This window comes from Phoenix dactylifera, chromosome 16, assembly GCF_009389715.1.
Source record: "Phoenix dactylifera cultivar Barhee BC4 chromosome 16, palm_55x_up_171113_PBpolish2nd_filt_p, whole genome shotgun sequence".
Lineage (NCBI taxonomy): Eukaryota > Viridiplantae > Streptophyta > Magnoliopsida > Arecales > Arecaceae > Phoenix > Phoenix dactylifera.
This window is the reverse complement of record NC_052407.1, coordinates 4,292,130-4,315,120: the sequence shown is the minus strand read 5'-3', so window position 1 is coordinate 4,315,120 and position 22,991 is coordinate 4,292,130. Positions and strand designations below refer to the sequence as shown.

The 22,991-nt window shown below is 37.3% G+C and overlaps 2 protein-coding genes and 1 long non-coding RNA gene across 7 annotated transcripts; 1 reads left to right on the top strand and 2 right to left on the bottom strand.

Moving 5' to 3' along the window:
* The first annotated feature begins 321 nt into the window (after positions 1–321).
* LOC103716168 (guanine nucleotide-binding protein subunit gamma 1-like) lies at positions 322–5,628 on the top strand. Its single transcript, XM_008804058.4, has 4 exons — positions 322–783; positions 5,012–5,064; positions 5,160–5,204; positions 5,310–5,628. Exons 1-4 carry the CDS (start codon positions 658–660, stop codon positions 5,392–5,394), a joined length of 309 nt encoding a protein of 102 aa, XP_008802280.1. The 5' UTR covers positions 322–657; the 3' UTR covers positions 5,395–5,628.
* A 2-nt stretch (positions 5,629–5,630) lies between these two features.
* LOC113463320 lies at positions 5,631–8,277 on the bottom strand. Of its 2 annotated transcripts, none has more exons than XR_005506434.1 (3): positions 8,076–8,275; positions 7,580–7,810; positions 5,631–6,104 (listed from the first exon to the last, which is right to left on the bottom strand). It is a non-coding gene; the product is annotated as an uncharacterized LOC113463320 (long non-coding RNA). The 2 variants fall into 2 exon arrangements; XR_003387380.2 differs by lacking the exon at positions 5,631–6,104 and adding an exon at positions 6,119–6,499 and having other exon boundaries at positions 6,913–7,810; positions 8,076–8,277.
* Positions 8,278–11,623: 3,346 nt separating this feature from the next.
* LOC103716167 (protein gar2-like) lies at positions 11,624–22,991 on the bottom strand. Of its 4 annotated transcripts, XM_039114302.1 has the most exons (11): positions 21,907–22,991; positions 19,840–19,901; positions 19,680–19,759; positions 19,488–19,564; positions 19,356–19,396; positions 19,079–19,124; positions 18,208–18,269; positions 16,539–18,078; positions 15,717–15,793; positions 15,148–15,575; positions 11,624–12,692 (listed from the first exon to the last, which is right to left on the bottom strand). In XM_039114302.1, exons 1-3 carry the CDS (start codon positions 22,819–22,821, stop codon positions 19,732–19,734), a joined length of 1,005 nt encoding a protein of 334 aa, XP_038970230.1. In that variant the 5' UTR covers positions 22,822–22,991; the 3' UTR covers positions 11,624–12,692; positions 15,148–15,575; positions 15,717–15,793; positions 16,539–18,078; positions 18,208–18,269; positions 19,079–19,124; positions 19,356–19,396; positions 19,488–19,564; positions 19,680–19,731. The 4 variants fall into 4 exon arrangements, with proteins under 4 accessions (XP_038970230.1, XP_038970229.1, XP_038970228.1 ...); XM_039114301.1 differs by having other exon boundaries at positions 16,539–18,269; XM_039114300.1 differs by having other exon boundaries at positions 16,539–19,124.

The following is a 22,991-nucleotide window of genomic DNA, read 5'->3' as shown; positions in this document are numbered from 1 at the left end:
ATCTCTTGTTTCTCTCTTTGTACGAGTTTTATTCTTTTGATCTTTTATTTCTTTTTAGCAAACTAGAGCTTCTTCCTCTTTTATTTTAGTGGAAATTTTCCACAACAAGATTCTGGCATGGCAATTTCATCTCTTTCTGCCATGTCTTAGAACTGTAACTGAATTCTTCTTGCCATGTCATTCGCAACATCTAACCAGAAGAAATGGCTCATTTGAAATGATTTGATAAAGTTAGGGGTAACATTGTATTTTTGAAAAAATTCGGGGAGTTAAATAAATATGAGGCCGGACCTTAACGTCTAATTTAGTAATTAAGTTTTTTTTTTTTTTAATTAACACTGAAACCCCCTCTCCCTTTCGTTATTCATGTTGGCTCCTTCCCCCTTCGTAAATCCAAAAGTATTCTAGAAATCTGAATCTCTCTCTCTCTCTCTCTCTCTCTCTCTCTCTCTTTCTCGCTGAGCTCGGATCTCCGTTTCGGCCCGTGGTGCTTTAATGGAAGCTCGCCAGATTTGTACCCAAAGGACGAGGAAAGTGGACGTGGTCGGCTGCCGCTGAGGTGGTGGTGGTGGTGGTGGTGGTGAACCCCTAGAGATCTCTGCCGGTGTTCCTCCGGATTCGCGAGGGAGGAGGGGGACGATCGATCGGACAGCAAGGATGCAGGCCAATGGAGTAGAGGAATCGTCCATCGATCACAAGCCGCCGCCGCCGGCCGACACCAGGGGGAAGCACCGGATCTTAGCCGAGCTGAAGCGATTGGATCAGGAGGCGCGGTTCCTAGAGGTAGGTCAGACCTACTTTTTTACTTATTTCTCTTTTCAATCTTTTACTTTTGATAAGTGCCCTAATCGATAAGGAGACGAATAAAGAGAGATAAGTGAAAAAGAAGTTGGAATCTTTCTCCTTTTAATGTGTTTGTGATTTGAGTTTAGAGGAGTAAAGCATCTTTTTTCCTACCTTTTATCAAAATCTTCTTTCTTGAGCATGGACTTCGCATATGTATGTTCAAAATTTGTCTTTTTCAGTTGTTTTCTTGCAAGAGCAATATAAAAATTTGATCTTGGCGTCTCAGACTGGTTCTTAAACTCATGGATTTATAGGAGAACTCACTGAGAAAGGAGTGAGAGTAATTAGTTCCTTCATTATTTTGGAAAAGTGCTATTTATCAATCCCTGGATAAATTTGAAATCTTGTCAAGCACTGATCTTGGTAGAGCAAGTAGTGATTGTGAGGAAATAAATTGTTGAGAAAAAGTATACTAGTTGATGAAGGACATGCTAGTAGCTGTTGATTATTGGCTACAGAAACAAGGGAAATGGTGGTTGGATGTTTGGTTAAGTGGATTTATGAGAAAGAGGAGAGAAGCGCTCCCAAAACAACTCAACTTTTCAAACATCTTGCAGAGTAACAGCAGGCTGGTAGCTCGCCTGCAAAGTTTCTAGTCTCTTTGATGCCCCTTTGGTTGATTCTTATTGCAGCAATACTTCCACTCAGACACTGACAAAAGAGAAGGAAAATTCAAACTGAGGCATCTTGTCTGACATCAATTTGAAAATCACAATATATTAGTATGTAAAAAGATAAATATTGGTCTTTTCTGTTAGTTAGGAATTACCTCAATCAACATATTTCGATGTTGTGCTGTCATTACCATATAGCCTCCTTGAATTCTAACTTCAAATATTCAGGTTACCTGAACATGGGACTATGTTGGCTCTTTTTTTCTGAAGACACTAATTTGCATATAAAAACTGACAGCAGGCATAAAGCAGAAGGGATGCACAACATTTCCCCTCTTTTCCAATATAATGAACTACGCCATCGCTGCTATGCATTGTAATTCAATAAAGCTTAGTTTGATGGAATTCACATTAATTTGAATATTTGAGAGGTAAAATGGACACTTTTTGAGGAGGGAGAAATGCTGATCTAAGATTTGCAGAAATGCAATTTGTCAAGAAACACAAAGTCTTCTTTATCAGTATGTTTTGTTAAGTCCCACACTTGCTTTTATGTCCAAACTTTACCTAGTGTCTGCTGTCGTGCCCCCAAGCACAATTTTGATGCCTTCATAGTCAGGAGTGATGATTAATGAATCTATTGACAGGTTAGGTGAAGCTTCTGCTGTTTAGATACTGATTTGCTGACAAGATGCATATGTGTTTCTTTAAAACTTTTCGATTTGAGCTGCAGTCTAAATCTTGTCTTGTTGCTGATAAGATCCATAGATTCCACAGTTGTGCTTGTATATAGGATATTGTCATGTGCAAAGTCTTCTCTCATATATCTATGGATTCTTGGGAGACCTAGAGAGGAGGAATTTTTCACTTTTAATGGTTGTGTAGAGAGGATCCAAATTCTGATGAACCTGTGACATTGTAGAGATTGGATTTTCTTCAGTTGCTGCAGTATTACAAGACTGCAAAAGGCTGCTGACTGCCAAGCTATTCACATTTTTCGAATGAACTGGACATAGGTTTTTTCATAAAGTTAGGGGGTGGTTTTGGTGAGAGGTGCTGAACACGATTGTTTATTGCCCTGTTTAAACATTTGCTTACCTGCTTGTTATCTTATGATTGGCTGCATGCAAATGAATATTTCTGAGGTTTTGCCACACAAGTAGGCATACTCATGCCGAACTTGATTTGCACATTGCAGAACTAAGCTTGGTTGGTCAAATTCTAAGAAAGTTGTTATTGCTGTGGATCACATGTTGACACTTCCTATAATTTTTGCCATTAAGGAACATATTCATATGCAATGTTATTTATCATTTTTTTATTGTTCTATAACGTGACCGCTTATACGCTTACAAATTGGTTGCAACGAAACCAGATATGCCATATAAAATGACTTGATATGAGGTTTTCAAATACTAGTAAATGGCCATGTGAGAAGCATATCAAAAAGTACTACAAAATATTCACTAATGCTTTTCTTTAATTTCAATAAATAATAAAAACCATGTTAAAATTATAAGTCTAACCCTCCTCTCCTCGCACCTCCCTTCCCCCCCAAAAAAAAAGAAAAAAAAAGAATCAGCTTTAATTTGTTGTCTTATTACACAAGTAGTATAAATATTAAATAGACAGAGAAAAGAGAAAAATGAAAAAGTAAAAGGCAAAAGATATTGCTATTTGACTTATTTTATGGTGAGTAGTTACAAAATGTAGAGATCTACTTTAAGTCTCATGAGTTTAAACTCTAAACAAATCCTGAAGAATGAAAAGGAAGAAGCTTCAGGGTTACACTTAAAGAAAGAAGAAACAGTAAACAGAAGAATAAGATGCAGTGAAACTTAGATAAATGGAAGAGAGAGAATTAATATCTCTAAATCGCAGCAGATTCAGAAAAACATCATTAGATGGAAACATTTTAAAGTACCAAACATGGAATTGAAAAGATTAATTTATGGAATAAAATAATAAAATAGAGAAACTTGAATATCTGAAAAATTAAATTTAACATCTTGAAATATGATTCTGATCAATAGCTTCTTCTGTCTTCCTTCTTAGCATCTTGAATTAAAGTACACGCAAAACAAAATAAAATCAATGAAAAGGAAAAAGAAAAACAATTGAGGGAATGGCAGGATGACATATGGAATTTGGATAACACAACTTTTCAGGCCAATTTACAAACAAATAATAATCTAGGTTGTAAAGAAGGCGAAGATGGAGCCAGATGTGTGAGTCTGGATTACGGAAAACTGATTGAAATGGAACAAAATGATAAGTTGAGTCAAATAGGAGTGTTTGTTCAGGAAAGATAGTTAAATCATGTAGAGAAATCAGGAGACAATGTTTAGGACAAGGTTCTCAAGGAGAAAAAGTAAAAGGCTGAGGGGGATAACAAACAGGGAATGCTTCCTTTTACTTAATTATGCCATTGTAATAATTAAAACTTTATGGAATTAACTGAAAATAATTTAGTGGCTGTTTGAAAACACTTTCAACAGACAATATTCCTAAATTTGAAACTATCTATCTCTTTTTAATATACTATATCTAATGTGTCAGAATAGGTAATCAAACATATAGACGAGCTTGTATAATGTATCATTTGCTCTCAATACCTTGTCTTTTTAAAGTCATAAAATCATTCTTATCCGCCATCCTGTTGTTTGGGAATCATGTTCAGTCAATTTTAGATCCATTAGGGGACCATCTTTGTATAAATCAAGTTGCTAGGTTACTTGGCTATTTGGGGGGGGGGGGGGGGGGGGGGGGGGAGCCTTAGCTAGGTTCCCAGGGTTTACGATTAATTATTCCCTATTCTATGGTGGATGATGTTTGTCAGAATCAGATTCCAATATGCCAATATCCTCTTAATATCATCCATATTCCTGCATCGCTTGTACCTGTCCCAAACATATGATAAGATCAAACGATTGTAGTTGTGCCTGTACACAGTCCCTACACTTGCATGTGTGCTTAGGTACTTGTTGGGGCTGGAACTTATTATTCTCTCCAAGTCAAGCATTACATGTGCTACTGTAAAAGACAAACATTTTATTGACGTTTAGTGCCTCTATGATAGTGCTACGATGTATATACTTCGATTCGAATATACAAAAACTAGAAAGTTGTGCACAAGTACCCCAGGATAAAGCAAATCCATCGCCTGTATATATGGAATTTGTTTGGTGGCACTAAACCATCTACGGCTTCAAAGGGCTGCACTTGAATTAATTATAGATGGAACAAGGCTTGTCATTTATTTTAGCAAGATGATCTGAAATAAAAGTTATTATGTACAAGCAAAACTGGAAAGCATATCGAAAATGTTAAATGCACCAAAATGTGAATGCCCCTATGTTACATGGAACTTGGATCCTGCTTTATTTTTCTCACTCCATAATCTCCATATATCTGTACCTAGATTACTACAGAAAATACTCCTGATTTTGTATGGCATTCGATTAGCTTGTATGGTGAGAAAAACTGTCATCTTCTAAGGCACTATTGTGATTCTTCTTACTAAATCGTCCAATGAAAATTGTTGTGAACAGGAAGAGTTGGAAGAGCTTGAGAAAACGGAACGAGTATCAGCTACTTTGCAAGAGTATGTAAAATAGCAGAGTTTCAAGTGACATTAATGCTTCTAAAAATTAAAATACTGTTACAGGGAACTGATTTTAAAGTTTGGTATCTAACCAGATTGCTGCTTGAAGTGGAAAGCAGGCCAGATCCTCTGCTTCCAGAGTAATCATCAAAGCCTCAGCCTTACTAGTGCCCATATAGAATAAGATATAATGTATACTTTCCTGTTCCATCTCTGATAATATTGCTCTTTTTCTGGAATCGCAGAACAATTGGACCTGCAAACCCGTCTTGGGACCGGTGGTTTGAAGGACCTCAAGATCTGCATGGCTGCAAGTGCTGGATACTGTGATTCTTATTGAAAGGGAGATCCAGTGATACTTATTTTTGACTTTTTGTTTGGTAGATATTGTTTCAGACTACTTGTTGGCATGGTTTTGAAAAGAAGATGTGTTGAAAGAGAATTTGTTTTCGATGCAACAGTGTAAATTCTTTTGAAGCGAACCAACTCCTTATTTTATACACCATAATTTGATTTGCAGAATTGGAATGAGAAAAGGGTGAAAAACACTGACTCATACGGAAATAACACTCGCCTCTTAAACTTTCAACTTAAGCCTCCTGCGACAGCTCAAGAAAAACTTAAAGTCTCCTGTGGAATGGTACATGAGAAGAACCTCCCCAACTTTAATCTAAGTTCTTGCAGGACTGTCCCTGACTCGCTGAGTTATCCATCCCAGTCATCATTTAGAGCCCTTCACCTGTGAGAGCACAGCAGGCCTGATGTCCCAGTCATGGTTCTTGATGCTATGGAGGGAGAGTGCATAGGGGATCTGAGCTTGGGACATGGCATCCCTAAGGTCCTGCTTGTTTGCAAAGACCAATACTACAGAATGCTCGAGGTCCCAATGCTGAAGTAACCTGAAGAGCTCATCTTTCATAATGGAGATCCGGGTTCGATCAGTGCCGTCTAGTACAATAATGACAGCATGAGTACCTCAATAGAATGTTGCCCACGAGGCCCTCGATCTTTCTTGCCCACCCAGATCACAGTTCTTTTTTCTGTGAAAATCATAGTTTTTGTAGCAACTATTATAACATTATAGCTAACCACTATTAACATTATGCTTTAAGTATGTATGTTAACATTTAAATAGTGACATCATTTTGAATGATAATAATCTTCACTCCCTGTCTAGCTATTGCAATCCATTACATGCTGTCATCACAATGCAATATCAAAATATTAAAAAAAATAGGCACTCAATTTTGCCAGCAAATAGTAGCTCATTAGAACATTGAAGCAGCCAGACGTAGGCCAGGCCAACAATCATACCTTTTATCAAGGTATGATCCATTGAAGTTCAGAGTGATGCCATTAGTTGGTTCAGGTGTCGACAGTCTTAGATGTTCAGTTACCACCAATAACAGGAGTTCTGCACACAGATCGCATGATCCTGTAATTAGGGCTGTTAATGAGCCGAGCTGCTCGGGCTCGGCTCGGTAAAAGCTCGGCTCGGGCTCGGCTCAGTAGTCAAACGAGCCCGAGCCCAATATGAGGCTCGTTTACACTCGAGCCCGAGCAGCTCACGAGCCCAAACGAGCTCTAGTCTTTCATTGAAAAATCTTATTTCAGCACCATAATTCATAAAAATCTAATCACGTAGAGAAAAATAGCTTGTTATCGAGCCCGAGCTCGGGCTCGTAATTGAAACGAGCATTACGAGTTCAAGCCCGAGCCTTTGCTTTGCCAAGCAAGCCCGAGCTCGAGCCCAAAATAGAGCTCGTTACCGAGCCCGAGCCTGAGCTTCTGTGAAACGAGCCGAGCTCTCCCAGGCTCGGGCTCGGCTCGGCTCGTTGACAGCCCTACCTGTAATGTAATGTGATGCTTAGAATCTGTTTGGATTATCCCCACCAAAGCAGAAAGGATAGAAAAGAAAAAAAAAGTGAGGGTACTGAATCTGATGTCAACTCTATGAATTAGTACTAAATGATGTGAGAAAGGCCATCTAATGGGTAGGGATTCCTAGCTTATAGCCTGCACATTTCAAGCTCATCCATCCAAGGAGCAATCCTCCAAGGCTCCCTACAAGTGGGCAGAGTCTAGGCAAAATTAGAAAATGGACAGTATGATGTTTGATGTTTGATTTGCAATTACAATTTAAGGAACAAATTGTCAACTAACAAGCCACCAGAGACACAATCCCCAACCAAAGTGACTTCACCAAAATCAAATATGCTTTCCATGTTGCAAACGATCTTTACATCCACAGTAACTATGGCTTAATAGATGAGCAGTGCTTCCTTTTAAAACAGGACTCATGCTCGTTTCATGGCATCTAGAAAGGATACAAACATGACCCTCAAAAGAAATGACCGAACCAATCTTGAACAAAACTATCGAGACAAAAAAGAGCATTTTGTGCGATTGAGAGAGAGAGAGAGAGGAGGAGGAGTCCCTTCAAAATCCAAATTTAGGCAGCTCCACAGAAAATACCATTAGAAAGGAAATAAGAATGGCAATTTTTTTTTCTCACCTCAAACCATATTGTCTTGCAAACGACCTCTTAGATGTTGCTCCCAAGCGTAGGATCGGAGGTTACTACCTCTCCAAGGTGTAGCTTATACAATGCCGTGGTTTTTCCAGCATTATCGAAACCCACAACCACAATCTTGTACTCCTTCGCAGGGAACAACATGAACCAGAATCTCGATACAAAACCCCCATCTTCCACAGAATCCAGTAGAGTAATCAGTCGCACTTCGATCTGCGAGACAGAATAAGCAATAGTTCATTTTTCACGGGATTGAGAGATGATAACAAAGAACAAAATTTCTGAGATTTAACAAGATGAAACTTTAAGGAATATGAAATGAACAAGGAAAGGCAAACAAAGGGAAAGGAAAATCTTGAAAAAAGAGGAATTTTGGGGATCTCGTATTAGAAAAGTTGGGATCTTTACATAGAAACTGGTTAAAAATAGAACCAAAGATGGAAGGATAGAAAGGACAACGAAAGGGAACGGATCTAACCTGGAAGAGAGGCTAATGAGACGAAGAAGAGGAGGGCGAAGGTCCTCTAATGGCGGAGATCGGAGGATTTGGCAAAAGATTAGAAGAGAAAACCCTAATCGATATGTGAGAGACGAGAAGGGAGAGCAGGCGGATGAGCAGTTGGAAGCGCTTTGAGAGCTGTGCGGTGGGTGATTCAACGGTAGATTCGCGCGAAGGAAGGTGAATCCTCCATTCGCGCGAAAGATACAATCCGAATCCATTAAGAATTTGGTACTAGGTCACCGTCCCAAAATTAAGAATAATCGAAAGACTAGATTATTATATTTGATTGCCCCGTAATCCCACGGTGCAGTGCAGTGATCTCAAATCACCCCACCTTCTTAAATCACCATCTAACCTAGCGGTGTGATATTCATTCTTAAAATCGGAAATCTAAGAACATTTTGAAGCAATGATCTTGAGGTAAAATTTGGGTACGAAATTATTTCTCAATTCAGAAAAAAATAGTATATTAATATATTATATCAATAATATATATAATATTATATTGATATTATATACATTGTATTTCTAATATATTATATTATAATATATTATTAATCATATTATTTCTATATTATTATTCAATAATAATTTTAAATTATAATAGAAATATATTATTATACTTTATATTTATATAATAAATTATTTAATATATTATTTCTATTTGCCTTATTTTTTTAATCAAAATAAATACTAGTATTAAAAATAATATATTATAAGTATGTATAAAAATATTAATTCTATAATAACAATTAGTATATCATTATAGGATTAATAATTTATAAAAAAATAAATATATTTTTATGTAATATATTAATAATTAGTATATTAGTAATTATATATATATAATTAATTAATATATTTTTATAGAATATATCAGAAGTAATTTTAGTACTATATGACCAGTGATTTTGGATTTATATGAAATATCAAATAGATTACTCATAGATACTTTGAAGCTTTAATTAATGGAATATAGCATACTAAATACATTGATCTTAGATTATTGGGGATTGGATTACTCTGAAATAAAGATTACCAAGGATTGGATTACTCTGAAATAAAGATTACCAATTATCTAAGATCACCTAGATGCTCTCATAAGACTCCATGCCACCATAGCATACCGAGAAATGCACCATCTCAACGTTTCACTTACAGTGTTGTTTGGTGCAATGGCCGTTACCACGTTGTAACGGCTAAAATAAATTTAAGCTACAGACGTTAATGAACGTATGAATAATGAAACACTGAAGAACTGGTGCATGGACTTGGCAAACATTACCATTATCCAACTCCTTGTAACTTGCAACGATTACAATACATGCCTCCTCAAAATCACCCAGATCAGTTTTTGAGCAAATATGTGGGCAAGTCATTCAACCTTATGAAGACTACATTAACTCATCAAAACCTTAAACTATAGCAGTTCCCTGGACAGTTTCACAATTAGTCTGTCTACTTTGTGAGACTGTAAACTGCCTTTAAATATAGCAACTGACTACATTTCATGCACAAAGCTGCTGCTCCCTCTTTTATGACTGATGGATGTAGTGTAACAATTAGGTACCTAGTCTTCAATATCACCAAATACAGATGCAGAACAACCTAGGAGATAGCCAACTTCAAAAAGTGTTGCAGTCCTGCTTTCAGATGCACAAATAAAGCTCCTATCCACAAAAATGACGAAATATACCCATAGTTTCTTAAACCTCACAAACAGAAAATAATGAACACAGGCTAAAGAGTCTGATGAGTAGACTAATAAACACCTCTCTTCTTGAAAGGGAGATATGAATAGAGAACACTCCAATATTCCCCTCAAAAGACAGCTAAAAAACTTCATTCAATATAATAGACAAAGCTAGGCTAATGTTCCTTAGGTAAAGCTTGCAAGGTAAAGAGAAAATAGAACTTGGACACACATGGACCCTTTAGAGGAACATCAAATTATTCCTGCTTGACACTTTATCTTAAATAACATTAAAACCTGTCACCAAATTTATGTGGGTTGAAGGCATGCACCAGTCAAACAGCTTGAAACAGCAACTTCGTCGTAAGCCAAGCTATTATTGCACCAAGCTACTACTAGAGTTGGTCATAAAGCAGAATTCAGCACCACAAACCTGTTGCCATCCAAACTCTGATTTGAGGAATTCCAGCTGCATCTGAAAGCTCTTTGATGCTAATTGAAAGAAAGAGATCGATCTATTTGGTGAAGCATTATATCTACTGCTGTTGGGCAGCCTGGAAGTTATTCCATTTTCCATTTTTGTTGCTACTTCTAACAATTCTTTTTACTCTTGCATCATTAGTATTAAATTCTTCAGCATTATTGCAGTACTTTGAAAATTTTGAGGGACCAAATGAGAGATGGTTTGATCCTCACGTTTGGTACACTTGTTATTGTGGTTCGCAGCACATCTCTCAATCAAGTATCTTCCACAGTTCTCTTTATGTGTTCTCCATAGTATTATGAACCATACAGAACCTCCATGCTTCAAATTTTTCAATTGATTGCCTGAGTAAGAAAACAGCCTGAACAACTTCCTAACAAATGTCAAACTAATTCTAGCAAGCGTTTGTCACTTGTCTCAGACTTTTCTTCAACTACACATTTAGTAGAGATTTTGCTCAGAAAACATTTAGTAGACATCTAGATATGGTGGCAGAGTTATAGACACCCAGTATGGTACCAGACCCTCTCATGAAAGAATGGAAAATATCCTGGTGGAGGGCAATGTGTTACAGCTTTTATGTCAGAAAGATGAGTGATTATCAGAAGCATTAGATTTGCTCATTTTCATCATCCAACTGTATTAAAGCAACCTAAATTCTCTCAGAAAGAAAATTATCTTCTTCTTAGCAGCACACTTCCTCTCCTAAGCCTTGTCCTATTCATTTTGCTCAGCTAGCAACTAGCACTTGAATCATATTAACATGTTACATCACCAATATAAACAACATAAATGATTGGTTCTAATACTTGCCTTCTTCAAATACGCAAAATCAAAAGTATTGACCATAGTAGAACTCACTAAAATACAATTGTCAATCTTCAATAAAATTACTAGTGTGTCAGAAGACGTTGGAATTATTGGTAAGTATAAAATAATTCTGAAGTTGTGAAATCCTTGCAGAAAGTATAAAAGATAAGCTGCAATGATGTTTAATCTATCAGTGTATTAAGGAAAAACATCTTTTATTATGTGTAATAAATAGCTGAAACTCTATTTAGATTAACAAAAAACAGTAAGTCTCGCATGCACTTTGAAAATATCTGAAGTTCACGTATTCCTAAAAATTTTAAGAAATGCAAGACTAGCATTGCTTCTTATGCTCAAGCAGTTTAAAATACTTTCCTTCAAATTAGCATAGCTTTCATTAATGCAGTTGCTTCACTCAATTTGATAGGTGAAGCTGTAAGTAGCTTGTTGGCAGAAGCAACTTTATAATAATCAACTGAAAAGGTACTTCAATGATAAGATGAATTGCTTGAGCATTACAAATAATCAGTCATCAAGTTCAAGTAGAAGCACAGAGTTCTGAAAGATTGCAAGAAGCAGTTTAATTACTTTGGCAGCAATTACATACATGATGTCAAAAGGCTAACAACGATACAGTCTGGGAAGTTCCTAGTTCACAAAATTTCTAACCATTATAACCAATCTTACATTAACTACAAAGCAGAACAATTTACAAAGTACATTCGGAAATGATCCTCAAAGAGGTTAGAGAAATTTCTAAAATTCCTGACCTTGTTGAAAGATAAGGATCATTACGCTGGAATCAAAAAATTTAAGCAGACAACAGGTGCCTCAACTGATGTAAATGTTCTTCATTTGAAATATGAAGAGATAGACGAAGATTTGTTAAAAGTGATTCCTGCTCCCAACTTAAAGGACCCGAAGCATAAAAAGCCTGCACCGTAGATTGATATGCATGCAGCTCTAATTCATGGATGCTTGCAGCTAATTCATCTTCAGAAACAGGGTGGTTCTTTTTCCCAGTTTTGGATGGACATGAAGACATGGCATCATCAAACAAACTATCGGGAATTTCTATAGCATTTTTTCTGGTATTCTCATTAATATATTCTGGCAAGTTGTTACCACTACAACTAGCAATGGAGCACTCATTATTCTCTTTAGTAATTTGCAATGGTATGGAAGATGAATGCATAGCATGTTTGTTTGTCCCCTTCTGAACACCCATCTTAGAAAATTTAATTGTTCTGTCTTTATTGGATATATGCTGGCAATTCCCGCCCATCATATCTTTTGATAAAGGAATAGCATCTACCTTTCTAGGCAGAGCTCGCTTTGCTAGCTGATGAGATCCATCCACTTTTGGGTTTGCTTTCCTTTTCTTTCCTGTACCTTGAACCACAAGATCTGGTAATATCGTATGGTGAGAACTCAGATTCTTCTTTGCAGTTCTTGCAGGAGAAAATGAGCGAAAATGATCTCCATCATATCTCTGTCCGGTGCAAGCTTCTTCCCATATGCCTCCATGTGCTTCACAACCTAAGCCTATGGTATATTTGGGGTTAGAATGGTTGCAGCCACTGGTGACTTGCTTCTTTCCACTGACCTGAAAGCAAGAACACCATTAACCAGATAAGTAAAAATACCAACTGAGAATTTCTTTCTGCATAACAGTTGCACAATTGAAGCAATGTAAGGACTGGCTGTTTCTAGATCATGCTTACAATCCTCATATATCAATTTCCATTACTCATTTTCATTCATGATAAACAAGTACCTGAGCGATGTATCACGAAAAAGGAAAAAAAGCAGATCAAATTCAAATTCATTTTGAATTTATCAAATAAGAAAATGCAACCATTCATCCTAAAGATAGTAAAGTAAACAAAGGAATATTATTACCACAAAAAAGAAAATTCTAAAATTTTATTTGCGGCCATCAGAATATACATGCAAGAGGCGACTGAAAAGACTTTCTAAACATCATTAGGAATAACGATAATCAAATAGATCATGGTCATAACAAGACAAGGAGTACAAAATTTTAGTTTACAAAGCACCCAGCTTATGGCTTACTGCCTAATGATATACAATTTAATAAGAAGTATTAGAAGCACCAATAAAAATATATTCAGTTGAATGTCAGGGGAACTGCAGTTACTAAACTAAGCACAACATGAACAACTCAGACTGGCTGTAGACTAATAGCTTCAGCATTGTATTTTGTTATGTGATTGTTCCTTCTAGATTACCTTTAGAATTGCCTTGCATCATTATTATTTTCTTCTGACATTAGCAGAAAATTTTATTCCAAAGATGGCAACAAAGCACATGATAGTCAGTATATGTTGTTGATCTTTCATGAAGTATGCAATTCTGGAATCTTCATGCAGACAATTACATTCGCATTTTGTATGTTAAATAAGATTATACATGAAGAATCTTATATATAAACCAAAGACTTGAAATGTAAAGTCTAGGATTGAAATGACACTATCAAAACCTTTTCATTCGTCATGTGACATTCAGCTGCATTGAATGGGTCCCATCCCAACTGGCCAAAGTCAGATAAAAAGCAAATAGTTCAAATAGGCTAAACCAGAGCTCATCTAACTCAAATCAGTTTGTAAGTTTGGACTGCAAAATTTAAACTTGTCTCCTCTCAAAATCAGGTTTGCTTCCTAATTATGCCCTATCCAATATGTTCTTGTCTTAGCAACCTATCCATCAGCTTTTATGGACCTATTTCTTTTTCCGGATGGAATGTCTCTCTTATATGCAGTCCTAGGGAACAAGAATTTGTGCACCAAGACATCATCAATAGAATTCCAGAATTAAGGCATACACATGGTTCAGCTCATTAGAATTTGTGTACTAGACTCTCAAGATCATGTAAACAAATCAATGATTGCTGAACCGAGCCGACCCAGTCTCCAACCGGGTCTATTCTCTAATAGAAAACAGTTCCGCCCCCCTAGAGGCTGGAACCTGATTGGATGTGGCCGGAACCGGCTGGAAATTGACAGAACCGGACGGTTTCGTCTGGTTCGGGACCGGTTCGACGAACCTTGAAACAAATTATGTCAGCAAAACCATATAGACTTAGTTTGAGGCTATTCATGTATACATGTCCAATTATGTTCTTGTTTTTACCAATTGCCACCACATATAAAGCTGAAAATGCAAGATTTTTGCCACCAAACATCTACGAGCTTCATATGCATATGAGAACTTTCTGAGCAGGAATAAGGTATATATAAAAGTGCCATAACAAAAATGAAATGTCTAAGATATTGAAGGTGTATGTTACTCTGTGTTTTGAAAATGAACTTTCGATCGCACAATGCCTTTTAAGCTCTAGCTAGCTGATAAATCTTAGTATACCATGTTCAGTTCCTAGCATAATGACCATGATGGAGTGCATTACATAATGATACAATAGTGTAAAAGAAATTCACAGAAAACAGAAATGTAGAGAAGCAATGAAATCCACATGTAGCATGGTATATAGTTATGATTTTCCATTTAAAACCAAAAGTGCCAACGTTTATAACACAAAAAAGCAATGGTGCATAAACACAATATGGGTGTAGCAAAGATAGAGATTTGGGTTAAATATGAGGTACAACTTCTACTATCTTCTCTTTGGCGATAAATTTGGGACTATGTATTACTAAGGAAAAAGTGAGACATGAAAGTGTGGCCCCCTTTTTTTGGCAGAATTGAAATACCTTCCAAAATCCATAACAGTTAATGAAATTTGAAGAAACAGATCATAAATCTTACTTTTGAATACAGCTTTTTAGGATAAACAACACATAATAGCAACCAATCACAAAATATGATGAAGCAGATGTAGCTTTACATGGAAGACAAAATTATGAAATTGAACAATTTTAAAATAATATAATTTTTCCCCTAAATAGTTCTCATACATTATAACATGTAAGAATGATATTCAATCACAGAATCATAAATAAAAAAAAAGTAGCATAGAATGGATAACAGACTGACGAATTAGTAAAAAGAGATTTCAAAAATTCTGACAATTGGTCCAATACCTTTCCAATCACAACCCATTGATTGTTTTGCCAAGCTTGTCGAACCCGTAGACTGGAGACATGAAATTCTCTAAGCTGGATAGAGCCAAAGAGTCTAATGACGACATGATTGTTGTTCAGAACTTTTGCAACCTTCCCAACCCTCCAAGAATGGAGGTCAAACACTTCAGCTATGTCACCAACATTCCATCGCTCTTTTCCATGCACAAGAGGTGGACAGGGCCTAACATCTTCCTCGCGTATCCTTTCTACCACAGGCTTTCCTTTGGCTGTCAGAAGTAGCTCAAATCTAACACAGTATTTATCTCCATGTATTGACAAAATTTTAGCAGGAAACCAGGAGCCATAATGATCCTGATTCCTTCTCATGACCTCCAACTTGTTCCCCTCTTTGAACCTCATGCTTATAATCTACTGTTAGCCTAACCCTGCATAATCCACATTAACTGTTAAAAAGAGTGTAACTGTGAAGAAACTAATTATGTTTGAAATTGTTATCAGTACTACTAAACCATAGATCCAGCAAAAGATGGACTCAACAAAACAAAGACAATAGTTTAACTTAGTACCTGTAGAAAACCAGATGCGTGCATTAGAATAAACCCAAGGCCTTCAGATCTTGTGATCAAAGAGAATTCCTCTCATCCTGATGAACAATTTGTATATACATCAGCTTTTCCCCTTTGTTTCCTCATGTTCAAAAACTAAATACATAGAATTGATAACAATTTTGATTATTCCAAATTAAAGGAAGCCAGTTTATGTTATGAGGCTTTTTCCCCTTAACCAAGAAGAATCTTCTTCAAAATAAAACACAGATTTAAAAAATCAAAAGAGACTACTGAGCTGAAATCAAAACAAGTAGAAACAAAGCAAGTAGAAAGCCGCAATGTTTGGAACTAGAGGTAATCAAAATGACAGAACGACACCATATAATGCAAATACGGAGGACCATTCTCCAAAACATCAACTAGAAACCAATGAAAGAAAAAAAAAAAATCGGTTTTAGTCCTCCAACTAATTTCCGTATAATAGAAGCTAAAGCTATGAAATTACAAACTAACCCAATTTTTTTAAAAAAGAATAAAATCTTCAACCCATCAAATACGAACCACCCAATTTTTTTTTTAAAAAGGATCTTTTGGAGCTTCTAGCCTCTTCTATCACAAATCAACTAACATTCTTGATCGAAATACCGCAAGAATCACCTAAAAACAGAGACTGTCCACCAAAAGAACAGGATAAAGATCAAAGATTTGAACTAAAAAACAATAAGAAGAGCTTGATTTCAAGCGGAAAACAGGAATAAGATTGAATCTTTGGCCATTCCAAATTGCCCGAAAACAAAAATAAAACATGGGAAGAATCCAAGAGACCGATCGGGGACTGACCTGGGGGGGATTGGCAGAGAGGAGAGGCGGTTCGGGGCCAATCCTGACGCTTAATTCTGGAACGGGACCGCAATAGAACGGGAAAACGGCGTGCTGGTATGCTTCGGAGATAGGCTGGTATAGAACAACTTTAAATAAATAAATAAATAAAAATAAAAAAGAGAATTTCTTTTTTCTTTATTTTGTTTTGCTTTTAACTATCCATCGTTGCATAAATCGCTAAAACCCGTCATCTTCTTTATTTTTACTAATTTTATCCTATATAATTTTATATTGAAAAAACTGCCTTTAAATTGGTTTCATCACCACGGATGTACCTTAGAAAAAAAAAAAAAAGACTGAAAGGGATTAGACATACCGGGGGGTAACAATGATGAAATGGTAGGGCCCATGGCTTTGCAATGGATAACAGCAACAACATCAAATTACATATATTTATTTTTTTATTTAACTGTAGAGAAATCTTGTGCACATAAAAATACTATAGGAAATCGAAATCTCCTGCTGTTTGAGTGATGGAGATCAGCCCAGGGTGCGGGGTTAGCTTAGGATGCGCAAGACAAGACTTGGGTTATGAGTAAATGATGCAACCACCAAATAAGCTTTTAGTTGACCAGGCTTTAACTGGATTGTAAAAGCCTGAATTGTTTCCTATACAGCTCATCACTTCTGAAATTTCTTCTATCTATTTCTTCTTCTTTTTTCTAATTTTGTTCATTGTACATATACTCTTTGTGGATAGCTATTTGGGTTTGCATAAAGTATGAACAAATGATTGTGTATTAGTGTAATGAATCTGTTATCCTTTTTCTTGAGAAAGATGTGTACCCACGGCTGAGGCTAAGCCTCACAATGTAGCATATACAAGAATTGCATTATTTATCAACCACCTAAAATTTAAATTGTTGCTGTGAAACTAATAGTTGCACTCTCACAGTATCTTGACATAGTGTTGTTTTTTTTTTATATATATACTTTATTTTCCTCACAAACAAAAACCGAGAGGATGGCCTTTAACAGTGGAACCTTGCATAACGTGGTGGGACAAGCCTGCCCAACTTCGCTGAAGGGCTTTCATGAGTATTTTCGTCAAATTTATAGCCATGTTGTGTGACATCTGGAGGATGGCGGATGGCTGGGCCTTCTAAATTGCACATGTATACCATGAGATGAAGAAGATCGCAGACTGAGTCGCATCCTTTACTGCACAGCATTCTGGCGAGATTCTCTGGACACACCTGAGGATCTTCCCTCATTTGCTTTGTCATTTGTTGCCTCTTGATTCTGTTGGAGCAGCCGGTGTAACCAAAAACAAAAAAAAAGAAGCATGCATCATGTTTCTCATGGAGAGGGGGGTTCAGCTTTGTCCCAGTTTTTCTTCCTAAGTTGCCTCCTTTACCAAAGCCAAATTAAAGTTCTCAAACAGTCGTTCACATCAAAGTTTCCCGTGCACTGATATCCCAAGGAAATCATCATCGCATCCTAAGCGATTTTACCTTCACGGACATGGACAACAGAACAGGGGACAGAGAATATTGCCCTGTAATCAAATCATGCTTAACTGTCACAAAAAGCATACACCTTCAGCAATTAACCCTGACAAGCTTCTGTATTTGTAACCATGTCCTGCTACAAGAAATCATGTGTAAATTTCCCATTAACCAGATACCTGTATCCTGCTTCAGTCACAGGCAGAGACCATGGAACCCTTTTGTGCTTGGTTTCACACACCTGATAAAGTATCATTCCATAAAAAAAAAAAGTATAAAAAGGAATTATTGGATATTTTCTCCTCAAACAAGTTTCAAGAACAGCAATCTATTCTAATATCTTGCACTTGGGTGTTAGCTTAAGAAGTGCTACAAATCTTCAGGCCAAAAATACCATCCATTCCATACAAATCTTTTATTATCAGGCATTCAAACCAATCAGCTTGGTAGTAACTATTCAAACATAACCAACTGCTATTTGCTTTAAGACATTATATTGTACAAGTCAGCATACCAGGTCTTGACCTACTAGTGTGTAATTCTTCACTGCATTGCCTATGCAAGAATCATCACAAGTACAGAGAACATGAAACATGTGCGAAACTCAGCGTGGTTAACATAGCCTATCAAGATAAGGAACAAAAGAAAGTGAAGAAATTTCACTGGTGCACTAAAATCCAGGTGCTAATGAAATAGAGTGATTTTGATCGCTTTACTAGATACAACCTAAAAGCTTTAGAGAGAAATGGCTAAGCTGATCAAAGCTTGTGCCAGAAACTTCACATTCTATCAGCAAAATTAAATATATATGTTTAGTGCTGAGGAGCACCGTACTGGGGTACCCACGACTGATGGCTGTAAGGTTGCATGGAGAAAACACACACACACACACACACACACACATATATATATATATTCCAGTATTTCAATCAATCTGCAGATGAAAGTAAAATAACATGAGTGCGATGAGGATCCAGGAAATATTTATGAACATCAATGAAGAGCCATACACTAATCCAAATGGGTCATTACTGTGAAACTAAAACTTACAGCCGAAATACAGGCTGCTTCCATTTGGAGGAGCTCCTTGCTTCATCTGGAAAAACAAAACAAAACATAAAAAATCCACATCATATCAAAATAAATAAAGGACAAACATGCACCATGAAATTGAAAGATTTAAAAAGGTGTCAACAATCATGAGAATTCTTAGAACCATGTATGCAGTAAAATATGTAAAACTTGCTTTGTTTTCTAGTCTCTCTTTTTGTGAACAAAACCAATCAAGCAAAATGAATTTTCCTTTACAGAATTATTAGGTCAATACCTGATGGGTGTTTGGATAATCTGCAGCACCATAAAGAGAACCTGATAATCCACAAAAGTATCATATATGATTGCTATATTCAAATACCAAAAATAAGGAAAAAAAGAACATCAGCATAAATCCAAAGCATACTCCTGGTGTATCCAGCCCCAGGGTGCTGATAGTATGTGAGAGAAGATCCAGCTATGCCATAGGACAGTGCGCCATAGCTAAAACAACAGATTATTAACTAAGAATGTGAATTGATGTGACAGAAATGAAGGGTAGACAACATATCATGATTACATTTTTCGTGTGAAGTTTCATGAAGTTAAAAGAAGAGACCTTGAGCTGGCAATTGGAAAAGAACTGTCAAGATGAGCATGAGGATACCCTCTCAAATCAGATTCCAGTGCATCATCGCCCTACAGAATCAGCCATATAGTTGAGGGCATGATGTGATGATGTCTTAAGAAAGCATATGTTTACCAGCTTCATGAATTACCATTGCAGTAAAAGCATGCTTTCGTCCAGGTAACACATGTGGATAGTCTTGTACAGCAGGGCCTGGCACAAACCCAAAAGAAACAAATGAATTCCAAGAAACTAGTTTATAGGGCTGCTAGAAACTTCAAGAAAAATTACAAATCACTGCTATGGTCATTGAGTGCCGAATAGAAAGCAATGGTCATCAAAGAATCATCAAACATTATAAACCTAATGCAAATGCTCCTTGCTAAACCAGGTCTCAAATAAGGCCAATAATTCCGATAGAATAGGGAGTCCTTCCAGATTATAGAAGGTATCTACTTTCTAATCCCTCTGTTGAGGTCAAAAAGAACCAAACGAGAAGTTCTCATGCAATGCCAAACCGAAATGAACAGGATATGTCATTGGTAAGCAAGAATAGGGAACTTTCTTCGTGAAAAGCATCAAGGAGCTTGTTCAAATTCACCAGAAAAGTAAAAAGAGAGACATTGTAATAACTATTATAAGAAAGAAAATAGAATGTGTCAAATGTGGCCCATAGACTCCATAGATAATTGCAAAAGGAGGATGTGCTGTGTATAATAGAACCCACAGACTACATAGGCTTTTTTAATTCACCAATTGACAAAGCATTAAAGGAACTGGTCATCCAACTGCCATGGGTAGACTTTCTCATGGAAGATCTAATAGCCACTTCATATATTTTGATAAAATGGGTCTATCCGTCCTTCAGTTTTCACATTTTGGCACATTCAAAGTAATTATGACCTACACGAACGATCTATCAATGTCATGGCTGACCTTACTTCCATAGGAATAGTCATAAATTCTCATAACAATGAGGCAGTGTTTGTATAAAATATAAAAGTTTTATTAATAATTGATTTTTTTCCGGGATTGCAAATCTATTATACTAATATTAAAGGCTCAAGTGTCAAATGTGATGCTATACCTGGTCGTTCAAATCAGACCTCCATTTTGGTACAACGAGAAGGAGTTTACTATGGTCTCAAGAATGAAAAAAGGTCGCCCAAAACGCGATGCAACTGAGGATTTTTGGAATCCACCAATTTCATTTTTTTTTCTTCTTAGTAATAATCCCTGTTTGGTTAAAGTTTGAGGATTAATGGATTAAGCTGCGGGAAAAAATGAAAAAGTAAGAGGAAGAAGAGAGTTTCACAGCTTAAACTTATTTCACCAATAAGGGTTGAATAAGTTTAGCCAGCTTCAGCACCTTTTTGGTTGGATAACCAGCTAGAATTATTCCCCCATTTTTTGACAGTGTTTCGTTGGTTGAGTGGATGACCATCTGCTAACCCCAACTTACCCAGCACCCAAACACTACCTCAGAGAATATGTCAACCACTAGCATAGCACCTGCAGATAATTTACCAATTGCCTTCATGGACACCTAAAAAGCGTAGCACCAGAGATCGAACTGCCCACGTTCTTCTTCAAATGTCATGGTAATAGGTTGTATAACTAATTTAAAGTTGGCCAGGAAGACAATATAACCTTGGGTATGTCTGGACACTTAGGAAGGAATCATAAATTTTCACTCCAATTATATTTTCAGACCATAAGATATGGTGGGTCTAAAGAAACAATGCTGATAAGGGCGTGAGCTAAAATTGAAAGACCTGCTCATCTATATGACAATAGTTTTCTGGAATAGTTCTTATAAGTGCCATTAGAATCAATTGCAATAAAGCTACTGCAGTCATTTGATTAGATCTTATAGCAATTGTTTTAAGGCATTCAATAGTCACATGCCAATTTAAGAGTTCAAGTTCCTTGTAGGAAATTAACAATTTGAACCAAGAACTCCAATATACTGAAGGGAACAAAAGTAAGCAAGCAAGAAATTTGAAGTTTGAACTTGAACATATTGGGTGTACAGTGTCAAACGGACATATGATTCCATATATGGCAAACTTAATTAAGCTCCAAGATAGTTTGGAGAGCAGGGGGACCAAAACTGAAACCAGAATCTAAGTCCAATACAAATCACAGCAAAGAAAGAACATTCCAAGTACCTAAGTCTGCAAAATAAGTCACAGCAAAGAAAGAACGCTGAAAATACCTCCACTTTAGCAAACTCTGCAACAGCCTTCATTGCCTGAGCTGCCTCCTTGTACCTCAAGAAACAATACCCTTTGTTCTTCCCCGTTTGCCCATCCATCATCATCCGGACCTCCACAATCTCTCCAACCTTCCCAAACACCCCACTTATGTCTTCTTCTTCCTTCGCATCCCTATCAAGCCCTCCAATGAAGATCTCTGTCTTCCTCCGCCTTTGCCGCTCTGATATCCCCACCTCGTCATCCCCAGGAGCTGCCCTTGTTGCCGCCTCCACTGCCTCTCCCTTGTGCTGTTCTACTAAAACATCCTTGTTCTCCTCTCTAGAATCAGGATTCTCTGTCTCCATTGCATCCTCTTGCTGAGCATGATCCACGCTAACAGCCTCATCAGCACCAGCCTTTTTGGGCTCAGACTGCTGGGCAGGGGTTTCTTCCGCTGCTGACACCGGTAAATCTATTTCTGCTGCTGCCGCCGCCACTAAATCTACTGCTGCTTCTTGGGCTTTCTCCTCCTCTTTCGCCGCAGATGAAGCCTTTGTTGGAACTCTTTTCTTGATGATATTCTTCTTCACCACCTTTACGGTTTCCGATGCCACAGGTTCAGAGGTCTTCGGAGTGACATTCTCCGGCGCGGAGGAGCCAGGTTCAGAGGCCTTCGGAGTGACATTCTCCGGCGCGGAGGCGGGGTCCGCCGCAGGGGTTTCGGCGGCAGCCGTTCTTCCAGAGTAGCCTGATGGGCTTTCAGTGGCGGCCGGAGAGATGGGGGTGGCCGAGTCGGCCGGCCGCGGAGGGGTGACGGAAGGGGTGGATTGGGAGGCGGGAGTTTTGGCTGCGGCGGCGGCGGATTTGGAGGCGGGGGTTTTGGATTTGGCGGTAGATTTGCGGACGGTTCTGACAACTCGCCTCTTGGGAGCCATTGGACCGGGAGGTTTTCAAGAGTTGGGGCGCGGGGGAAATGAGTGTCGAAGATATAAACGTTTGGCGTATTGTTGACGGTAGAGCCTTTGAGGCAGAGCTATTATAAAAACTTATTTACCGTTAGATAATTTTAATATATATTTAATAAATAAATTAAAAAAAAATATTT

Bases quoted from the DNA above. Each gene is read 5' to 3' on its own strand.
- LOC103716168 (XM_008804058.4), top strand. From the start codon at position 658: ATGCAGGCCAATGGAGTAGAGGAATCGTCCATCGATCACAAGCCGCCG. The intron at 5,065-5,159 runs GTATGTAAAATA...GTATCTAACCAG, and splicing joins GTATCAGCTACTTTGCAAGA to ATTGCTGCTTGAAGTGGAAA. The intron at 5,205-5,309 runs GTAATCATCAAA...CTGGAATCGCAG, and splicing joins CCAGATCCTCTGCTTCCAGA to AACAATTGGACCTGCAAACC.
- LOC103716167 (XM_008804055.4), bottom strand. From the start codon at position 15,549: ATGAGGTTCAAAGAGGGGAACAAGTTGGAGGTCATGAGAAGGAATCAG. The intron at 12,693-15,147 runs GTATTGGACCAA...TCTTGCTTTCAG, and splicing joins AATGGGTTGTGATTGGAAAG to GTCAGTGGAAAGAAGCAAGT.